The sequence below is a fragment of the Brachyhypopomus gauderio genome, chromosome 7, assembly GCF_052324685.1.
Source record: "Brachyhypopomus gauderio isolate BG-103 chromosome 7, BGAUD_0.2, whole genome shotgun sequence".
Taxonomy (NCBI): Eukaryota; Metazoa; Chordata; class Actinopteri; order Gymnotiformes; family Hypopomidae; genus Brachyhypopomus; species Brachyhypopomus gauderio.
The window spans coordinates 31,224,691-31,234,734 of record NC_135217.1 but is presented as its reverse complement, the minus strand read 5'-3'; the positions used below and the strand labels follow the sequence as shown (position 1 = coordinate 31,234,734).

Sequence of the window (10,044 nt, the reverse complement as noted above, 5' to 3'; positions counted from 1 at the left end):
AACGAAATATTTAAATAGCGACGAATCTAGCGCTAGGAACATGCAGAAACACGACCGCTCCGAGCTCCGCTCCGGTAACACTTTACGTTCCTAAAAATGAATTTTCCATTAAGCAAACCTGGCGACTTCGTGGCTGCATCCATGTAAACACACGAACGATTTGTAATTCACAGGTTTGAAAACTCGTTCTCGCCCCTACTGTGCAATTTGGTTAGGAATACAGCCGAGCTAAACTATCAAGTTGAAAGTCGTCATAGTTTGCTTACCCATTTTGACCCAACTTTAAGAATAGATTAACGGCGATAATTTTTATATCGCCCGATAGGAGTATCAAATTAACGAACGCCGTATAAATACACACCAAGATGACATTTATTTATCCCTCAAGTCTTTTCTTTGTTTTTCTAGCTCTTTAATTGTTGTCATGGTGACGGCCGTTGGCCAGAGGAGGATGGTTCCCCCCTGAGTCTTGGTTCCTCTCAAGGTTTCTTCCTCATGTTCTTGGGGTGTTTTTCCTTGCCACTGTCGCCCTTGGCATGTTCACTGGGGGCTTGGACTCGGACACTTGTAAAGCTGCTTTGTGACAATAACTTGTGAAAAGCTCTATAGGCCTATAAATAAAATTTGATTGATTGATTTAAAACCTTTTTAAGACTTAAATACATTAGTAAATATCTTTACATGTAGCTAGCTAGGCATTTAGATGAAAACTAAGGGTTAAAAACCCTTTCAGGCTACATAGCTAGTTAAATAGCTTTAGCCTACTAATTTAGTCAACATAACTCTTGTTTCTAGTTAAAAACCTAGTTTAATCCCTTTGTCTCTTACCAGCTCATATTTAATCTATTTTTTTGGAATCATTATGAGATATATAGCTTTTATTTTTAGTAATTTAGCTTACCTGTGATAAAATCACTTTTTAGGCGCTTGCATCATGGATAAATGCTCTTTGAATGTAGCTAGTTAGGTATTTAGACAGAAACTAAGGCTTAAAAAACCTGATTAAAAACCACATGGAACACAACTTAGTTTATGTCTAAATAGCTAGCTAGGGGACGTAATTAATAAAGAGCTTTACTACATAAGTCCCATTCAACATGATGAGAAACTGTATAACAACTGTTGTTTATGGCTGCGTAAAATAATTAGTCCAGAAACACTTCTGTTGTGACTGTGTTTACAGCATCTCTGAATGTGCATTTCCTAAATGTAGCATACACGTCAATGTAGCATTTGCTTTGCGTATTTGCAGCGTGATGGGCTTTCAGAGCCACCGTACATGAGGCAACCACGTCTCAGAAACTATTTCACTCCAAATCTGTAGGACAACCCAATTCTTCATCCACATACATCAGTCCATTAGGTTCTTATAAGTCTGACACAGACTGGTGTACTTCAAATTGTGTAAAGCACAAGTTGCAGTGTTTTGGGAGACATAAAATTGAAGGCTGGAAAGCTGGATGAGAAACAGCATTTAAAAAATTCAAATATGTAAAGACTATATGAGAATATCTTATATAAAACAAATTATGTAAAAGTTAATTTCGTTGTGTAATGTGCAACACACACTAAAGATCAAAAAGCAATAATAACAAAAAAAAATTGTAGACTGTTGACAGATTGCCTAACCACCTGTACACACACAGCAGTTTGGGGTTGTTGCCTTGATGAAGAGTTTAATGGTGGCCGAGTCAAATCCATCCAGCTTCACTGCCATCTAGTGTACACACGGGCCAGCCGGCCAGGCAACTCCACCAGCCACAGCTTCTATAACCACCACCACTTCTCTGTGGAATTGCAGGACATCGCATGGCCATGACACCTCCTCGAGACACTGGACTGCTTATACACGCCCCCCCTCTCTAAAATGGAGGGTTTCATTCCATTTTAACCCTCCTAACTTTAAATTCTTACAACCCCAAATGCCCCAAAGAAATAGAAATGAGACCAGACATGTTTAAATTTTTATTAATGCAATCCAATACACTTTCCTAATGCTCAGCCATCAACTGCAAGAACCGGCATTCTGAGCATTCAAACAGTAAGAGAATAAAAAGAAAGGAACCATCACCTGGTCGTTTCAAAAGCATTTTGTCCTTTTTCTTTTTTTTTTCCTTTTTATTTTGTTTACTATAATCAAGGCCCAGACTTGGTGTCTACAGACCTGGCAAAAAATTTAAATGTTTAATGTGTTTTTCTTTTTTACGTTTTAGGAGTTTTGTATTTTTCAATGTTTATTTTTTTCCTTTTTCTGTCTTGGTGAAGCTGGCTTGCAGGCCGACTTATTCTGAAAGAGAACGAGAGAACAGACTCAACTCTACAGAAAACTGGTGCCATGGCTGTACCGTACGCCCAAGTGTGTGTGTGTGTGGGGTGAGTGTGTGTGGCGTGTGTGTGGTTAATGTTTTGGACACTTACCTTCCATCACACAGCTGGAACCGCAGCACTGGTGACAGATTTCTGAGCGGCTTCCTTGGCCTGATGGGCCTGGAGCACAGCAACCGCCTCATCCACCTAGACACAAACACACTAGTGTTACCGCCTCATTCACGTAGACATAAAACACACTAGCGTTACAGCCTCATCCACCTAGACAAACACACTAGTGTTACTGCAGGCTACTGCCTCATCCACCTAGACATTTCACTCCAGCACTGAACATGCACATTAACGCAGACACCAACTGTTTAATCAGCACCTCCACAAGAGTTACACACACACCAACAGCCACTATTACATCAGCACCTATGGTCAAATGGTGCATAGGAGAGAAAGAGTGTGTACACACACACACACACACACACACACACACACACACACACACACACACACAGTGTGGGCGCGTACCTTAGAGCGCAGAGACTCAGGAGACTCTAGCATGTGCAGCAGCTCAGAGTTGTCGATCTCCAACAACATGCCCGTGATCTTCCCCGCCAGGGTGGGGTGCATGTTCTGGATCAGGGGGAACAGACGCTCACCTGCACAACAACACAGCAGGATGGGGTGAGACTAACGCCCACGAGCAACCTACACCTGCCCCCACACCCCAGCATACCCCTCCCAGTACGTGGGTGTGTGTGGGGCGGAGTGTGTGTGTTCTCCCCACCCAGCATCTGTTTCTGCTCCTGCGGAGGTGCTGCAGCCAGCATGGAGGCGGTGAGGGGCTCCTGGCCCTGCACGTGCACCGCAGCCTGGGGAGCAGAGAAGAGCAGACGTCCTTCAGACTGGAGCACCACCACGTAGTAAAACACCATCATCAAACGCCAAAAACGCACTCATTTAGAATGAAGATGATTGGGTTGAAAACAATTATACACCACACTTACAGGGGAGTGGACTTGTGCGAGGTGTGTGTGTGTGTGTGTGTGTGTGTGTGTGTGTGTACCTGCTGCATGGGCACCTGCGGCTGTGCCCCCATGTGCTGCTGTGGGTTGCGGACCCCTGTGGCGTATTTGTACTGCGGTACAGCTCTCACTGGCGCCGCCCCGGTGGCCGCTCCCGCGCTGGCTGGACGCGGCCCCAGCGGCTGAGATGCTACAGAGAAACACGACACACGCAGTCATGACCAAAGCCAAGCAAGGGAGCGTCGAGCAGAGAGCCAGACGTGGGCGGGTGAAGGCAGGTGTGTTTACAAGCCTCACCCATGCGCTGGGAGGCCATCATGCGCGGGACCTGCGAGGCGGCAGCGGGTCGAATGGTGCTGAAGGTCTGTGGGCGGGGCGCGGCGGGCCTGATGGCACTCGGCATGTTCTGGAAATCTGCAGTGGGAGCAGGAGACAAAACAGCATGTGGGAGCGGCTCCGTGTGGGCGGAGCTAAAGCAGAAGAGAGGCCGGGCTGGCGTGAGGGTCTGAGAGGTACTGACGCTGAGGACGGACGTTCTGGGTGGCCCAGCGGGGGCTGGGGCGGAGCTGGGCCAGCTGGCTGCTCGGGTAGTAGGCGGCCCGGTTCTGAGCCTGCAACACCGCAATGTATTAACATACTTACGGTCCACGGTACCGTCCTAGCAAATCACCACGCAATAAAACACCTCAATCACATGCATCTGTGCGCGCCCGCGTCTCACCTGTGGGATGGCGGCCATGAAGTAGCCGGAGGGCGGGGCGGGCTGGTAGGGGTTGAGCACGGGGTTGGGCACGGCGCGAACGCTGGCCATGCGCTGCATGTACTGGTTGGTGAGGTGGGCTTGTCGCTCCTCCTTGCGCTGTGCCAGGGCCACGTAGAGCGGCTTGGTGGCCACGATGCGCCCGTTCATCTCAGTCACCGCCTTGGTGGCCTCCTCCGGTGAGGAGAAACACACGAAGCCGAAGCCCTTGGATCGGCCGCCCTCCATCATCACCTGCAGGGGGCAGTGAGGGACGCTCTGAACGCAACTCGTTGACAATGATACAGGGCTACAAGTTTTATTTATGCGATTTGGCTGCTGGGCTTCTTTAAGGCAGTGGTACAGCTGATCAGTGACCCCTTAAAACCTTGACAGGCTAGAGGAGTTATATACACTCAACTAGGGTTGATAACCAGGCAGTTATGAGCTCTGTGAAGGATTCTTCTACCACAAGGATGAGAGTTCACACATGTCATAAGGCTCTGAAGGAACTTACCTTGGCACTTGTGATGGTGCCAAACGGAGAGAACTCCTTACGTAGACGTTCGTCGTCCAGACCATCGTCTAAGTTTTTAACGTACAGGTTCACTCCCTGGCAGCAAAGAGAGTAGAGGGGCAAGTTGGCACCAGGAGCTGATCAAACGTCAGGACCTCCACAACAAAAGCTCTGAGCACAGCCTGTGTGTACGTGTGTGGGACTGACTATGATCGGATGTGTGCATGCGTATGCGTATATTAGGGGTGTCACGATTTTGATATTTAATTGAAATCGATCGAAATTATGTCATGATCTCGAGCCTCGAAGTCAAAGAGGATCGACGATCTCTCCAAGCTACGCAAGCACCCACACTACGCAAAGTAAAGCGTGGTTTAAGCCTGGTTTATACTTGACGCGTTGCGAGAGGAGCGAGGATCCGCGCGGTGAAAATGATGTAATCGAGGTGGCTCCGCCCGTGCGCGTTGTCGATTCGCGAGGTCGTGCACCTCTCTAATTTTGTAACTTTGCGTGCACTGCGCTTCAGCGCAATTAACAAAGTCATGTTTGCAGGGTTAATACACCTTTACAAGGTGGAATTAAAGCACTTGTACGTCATTTTCAAGGTCTATTTCTATATTTCCCAGCACGTTAAACTTAATCAAGTTAAATATTTATACATATACTCAGTGATTTTTTAATCACTTTTTTATCACATTATTTATTGGTTGTGCATTTTCAAAACGCCCAATCTTAACGTCTTCACGTTCTCTCATGTTTCGTCCTGGAATTACAAGAGGCTTATTTGTTAACTTAATACAAGAGAACTGTTCAGTCAGATAGCTATTTGTTGTGAAACAAAGTAGTTACATTTCAAGCATTTTCAAGTACTTTAGCCTAAATTCCAGCACTTTTCAAACCTGGAACATAATGAAACATTAAAATTCGTCATGTAAATGGTCCTTCCCCTGTTTTGAGGGGTGTTTATTTATACTACCACATATCATTTCGGACAACACTGCAAAGAATTTGACGCGGCAAGTATAAACGCTTCCGCCGTTCGCGGAGGTTCGCTGAGTCGCACGCTACGGTCACTCGCGAAAGTATAAACCAGGCTTTATACCTGATGCGTCGAGAGCGCCCAAGCACTGAAAATGAAGTAAACGCGGTGGCTCCGCTCGTGTGTGAGGGCCTCACGCGTTGGCGATTTGGGAGGTCATTTTTGTAACTTTGCACGCGCCGCGCTTCAGCACAATGAATCAAGTCATGTTTGCTGGGCTCATACACCTTTACAAGGTGGAAATAAAGCACTTGTATGTCACATTCAAGGTCCATTCAATAATTTTAATAACTCCCAGCACGTTAAACCTAATTAAGTTAAATATTTATACATATACTCATAATGATTCGAAATAATTAGCTTTTTCATCACATTATTTAATGGTTGTTTATTTTCAAAACGGTAAGTATAAACGCCTCTGCCATTCGCGCAGGTTCACGTGAGGTGTCGAGCTACGGTCACTCGCGAAAGTATAGGTCGCATCTTACAACTAAAGTGTTGCCCTCCATGTATGAAGACACTAAAGAAATTGTTTAAGAAATTTTTTAGGATAGAGTTTAGTTTGTTAAGGCTCTATTTGTTTTATTAGTTTGTTCTATTATATTATTATGACTGTTCCTGTATTTTTTTATTATTTATTTTATGTTGCACATTGCTGTTTTAATAGTGCACATTGCTGCTACCAAAAAAGCCAATAGAGAGCAGGTACCCTCTGTGACCGCATTTTTGTTATTATTATTTGTATGTTTTTGTTGTTTTCCACAAGATTGTTACATTTATCTAAATTAAATTATTTAAATTTGACCATTAGTGCCTAATGTGGTCACTTGTATCACTTTGCATCACTTATATCAAACCCACCTTTTGAAATAAGATATTGTAAATTTGATTAATCAAACCAATGACTGACCATAGACTAATCTAAAACTGGCATAGGCCTCTCTGCTGTAAATCGAGAATCAAATCGTGACCCTAAAATCGGAAATACAATCGAATCGAGGATTTAGAGAATCATGACACCCCTAGTGTATGTGTGTGTGAGGCAGTAGCACCTGGTAAGGCGTTGTGTGTGTGTGTGTGTGGTATCAGCACCTGGTAGCATGTCATGCGTGTGTATCATCACCTGGTAGCGCGTCATGCGTGTGGTATCAGCACCTGGTAGTGCGTCATGCGTGTGTGTATATGTGTGTGATCACCTGGTAGCATGTCGTGTGTGTATCATCACCTGGTAGCGCGTCATGCGTGTGTGTATATGTGTGTGATCACCTGGTAGCATGTCGTGTGTGTATCATCACCTGGTAGTGCGTCATGCGTGTGTGTATATGTGTGTATCATCACCTGGTAGCGCGTCATGCGCGTGTGTGATCACCTGGTAACGTGTCATGCGGTCCTGCTTCATTTGCTCAAACTTGCGCTTCAGCTCCGTCTGTCTCTCTCCTTTCTTCTGGGCACGACCCACATACACCTGCTTACCATTCAACTCCTTCCCGTTCATCTCATCCACAGCCTACACTCACACAAACAAACACACACACACACACACACAATATAAGGAGCAGAACTCTCCCCCAAGCCACAGAAGCTTAACTAGGCCACAGCACACAGCCTGGGTGTTTCCTGCGGCCCTGGCCCAGTGCAGCCCTCACCCTCTGGGCATCCTCGTGCCTCTCGAAGCTCACGAAGCCAAAGCCCTTGGACTTGCCGCTATCGTCGGTCATGACACGGATGCTCAGCGCCGGGCCTGGAACACAAATCAGAGTCAGCGCAAGTAGCGGCCAAAGGCGTTCCTCCGCCTGCCCCTTCTACACCAGCCCCTGCTACGCCCACCCCTCCACCAGCCCCTGCTACGCCCACCCCTCCACCCGCCCCTACTACGCCCACCCCTCCACCTCCGGACGCTCCAGCCTCACCGAACTTGCTGAAAATCTCCTTCAGCTTCTCATCGTCCATGTCCTCCCCAAAGTTCTTGATGTAGACGTTGGTGAACTCCTTGGCTCTGGCCCCCATCTCCGCCTCACGCTCCTTACGAGACTTGAAGCGTCCGACAAACCTTTAAAGAAGAGAAACTGGGCTGTGAGTCATTGGAGGAAGTGATGAGCTCCAACAGTGCAGTCTGCTCAACACTTTAGTCTCTGTGCCAGAGCTGCTCATGAACTACTGAACACCAAAACACTGTGTAGAATGTACTGATGTTTCAGCACAAAATACATCTCGTGAATGTTGGCTGAAACTATAAAGTCAAAACTCAAAATCCCTGACTAAAAAGCTGAATTTCTGAGTACTACAATGAACACAAAAACATGCACACTGTCAAAAGCAAGTAATCATAACCACTCACACATAGGAAACATGCAACCCCCCACATAAATAAATATAACCCCGCCATGTCATGTCTGGAATAGATGTCCTAAAGTTCCTTATTCCAGAACTGCCATGACCAGAACACATTCTAGTTTCTCTAAGTTCTGTATGGCCCAAGATGATGCAGTTGAACAGAACCCAAAAGCAGGCAGCCGGGCGAGAGCCCCACACAGCCGCTCTCAGCTGCTCCCACTTACACTTTGCGGTCATTCAGCAACATGCCGTTCATTTTCTCAATGGCTCTCTCCGCAGCTTCGTGGGTCTCAAAGTGCACAAAGCCGTAGCCCTTAGAGCCATTCTCATCACACACCACCTTCAGGAGAGGCACACGCACCAGGACACCAGTCAGACTCACAATGCACGTTAACGCATTTCCCCACACGTGTTAATACGGGACTTTAGTATGAAAGCACGCACCATCCAAATACAACAAGCACTGCACTCAAACCACCCGTTACCTTGCAGGAGAGGATGTTTCCAAAGGCAGAGAATGTGTCGTAGAGGGCCTTGTTGTCAATAGACTTGTCCAGGTTCTTGATAAAGATGTTACCGACGCCACTCTTCCTCAGAGAGGGGTCTCTCTGCGACCACATGATGCGCACAGGCCTGCCTTTGATGACGTCGAAGTTCATGGTGTCCAAAGCTCGCTCAGCTAAGAGAAAGAAGTGGATTAGTTCATCAGGTAGCTGGTGGAGGAGGAATGCTGTACACAAATATGACCGCCACAGTGGACTAACGTGGCAATACAAAATACGGGTGTAAAAGCCAAGTCAAAAAGTTAGTCGCCCTTCTCTGTGATAAACGCACATTCTCAAGTGTCTGGTCGTGACCACAGAGCTGCACGTCGCGCAGGCCCCGCGTGTGTCCCACAGAGCTAGCGAGATGCTCGGTACTCACAGGGGACATATTTAGTATCTAACGGTATATTTCGACACTACTCACCGTCGGCCGGCTGCTGGAAGTTGACGTACGCGTATCCGAGCGAGCGGCGGGTCATCATGTCCCTGCACACCCGGATGGAGAGGATGGGGCCGGCGGGGCTGAACTTTTCGTACAGCATGGCCTCGGTCACGTCCGGGTGGAGGTCGCCCACGTACAGCGACGCCATCGGGTAGCTCGGGGCGCTGGGGTTCATCTCCGCGAGGGGCGGCGGGCGAGCCGTGCCACGAGTCTAGTCGAGCGAATAAACGCGACAACCACACGGACGAGCGCGGTGGGTGTAGGCCGGGCTGCTCCCACAGGGACGGGGACGCTAGTTAGCTAGCACGCTAGGCGGTTAGCTGGCCTGACGCGGTAGTTTGATGATTAACTGCGGCGGTTCGTCCTCTTCCCGACACACGGCGGCAGCTACAGACGCTAACTAGCGGGTCCGGTGTGACCGTCACTAGTAACTCGTCGCGCGGGTCGAACTAGCGCGGCGGCTAACCGGTTAGCATTAGCCTGCGAGCTAACGTCCCTCAGAATCAAGACGGGCACCGCGAGCTTCGACTTAACTACCGGATCCCGCGTCGTTCTAACACGGTTTACGCTCGCGAGTGCCGCTCCGCCAAGTCTTGGTTACGAAAATAGATTTTTTGTTGATTTTCTGTTTTGTAATTTTTTTGTGTTTTTGATTTTTTATATAAGATGTGCGCCTAGGCTCTGGGGCACACGCGCTCACACAGCACGAACGGTAGGGGAGGAGGCGGGAGGCGCGTGCAACTAACACGCACTTCCCCCGGAAATCGCAGCCGGAAGTAGTAAATGAACAAAATCCTAATATGAAGGAAAGAAAACAAATTACAGCAATGTGAAATAAAAAGTAGAAAGGAAGTTTTTGTTATACTACATCTCTGCTGGCTATTATAAAAATAATATCTGGGTCCAGGTCATAAGCAAGGAGGTCCAGGTTTCCTTCTCCTCAGCCACCTCTTCTAGCTCTTCTGGGGGGAAACAAAGGGGTTCCCAGGACAGCAGAGAGATGTAATCTTTCCAGCATTTCCTGGGGTCTTCTCCCAGTTAGACATGCTCAGAACACCTCACCAAGCACCGGTGTACCTCTCCC

The 10,044-nt window shown here is 47.7% G+C and overlaps 1 protein-coding gene across 1 annotated transcript; it reads right to left on the bottom strand.

Moving 5' to 3' along the window:
• Positions 1–1,952: 1,952 nt before the first annotated feature.
• On the bottom strand, positions 1,953–9,693 carry pabpc1a (poly(A) binding protein, cytoplasmic 1a). The gene is made up of 15 exons (XM_077013200.1): positions 8,943–9,693; positions 8,459–8,652; positions 8,198–8,313; positions 7,550–7,689; positions 7,286–7,380; positions 7,009–7,146; positions 4,601–4,696; positions 4,066–4,338; positions 3,865–3,955; positions 3,642–3,758; positions 3,386–3,534; positions 3,107–3,191; positions 2,848–2,978; positions 2,419–2,514; positions 1,953–2,287 (listed from the first exon to the last, which is right to left on the bottom strand). Exons 1-14 carry the CDS (start codon positions 9,133–9,135, stop codon positions 2,425–2,427), a joined length of 1,908 nt encoding a protein of 635 aa, XP_076869315.1. The 5' UTR covers positions 9,136–9,693; the 3' UTR covers positions 1,953–2,287; positions 2,419–2,424.
• Positions 9,694–10,044: the final 351 nt, after the last annotated feature.

Coding starts and splice junctions, on each gene's coding strand:
- pabpc1a (XM_077013200.1), bottom strand. CDS start 9,135: ATGAACCCCAGCGCCCCGAGCTACCCGATGGCGTCGCTGTACGTGGGC. Junction 7,381..7,549: donor GGAGATTTTCAGCAAGTTCG/GTGAGGCTGGAG, acceptor TTTGTGTTCCAG/GCCCGGCGCTGAGCATCCGT. Junction 2,515..2,847: donor CTGAGTCTCTGCGCTCTAAG/GTACGCGCCCAC, acceptor GTTTGTGTCTAG/GTGGATGAGGCGGTTGCTGT.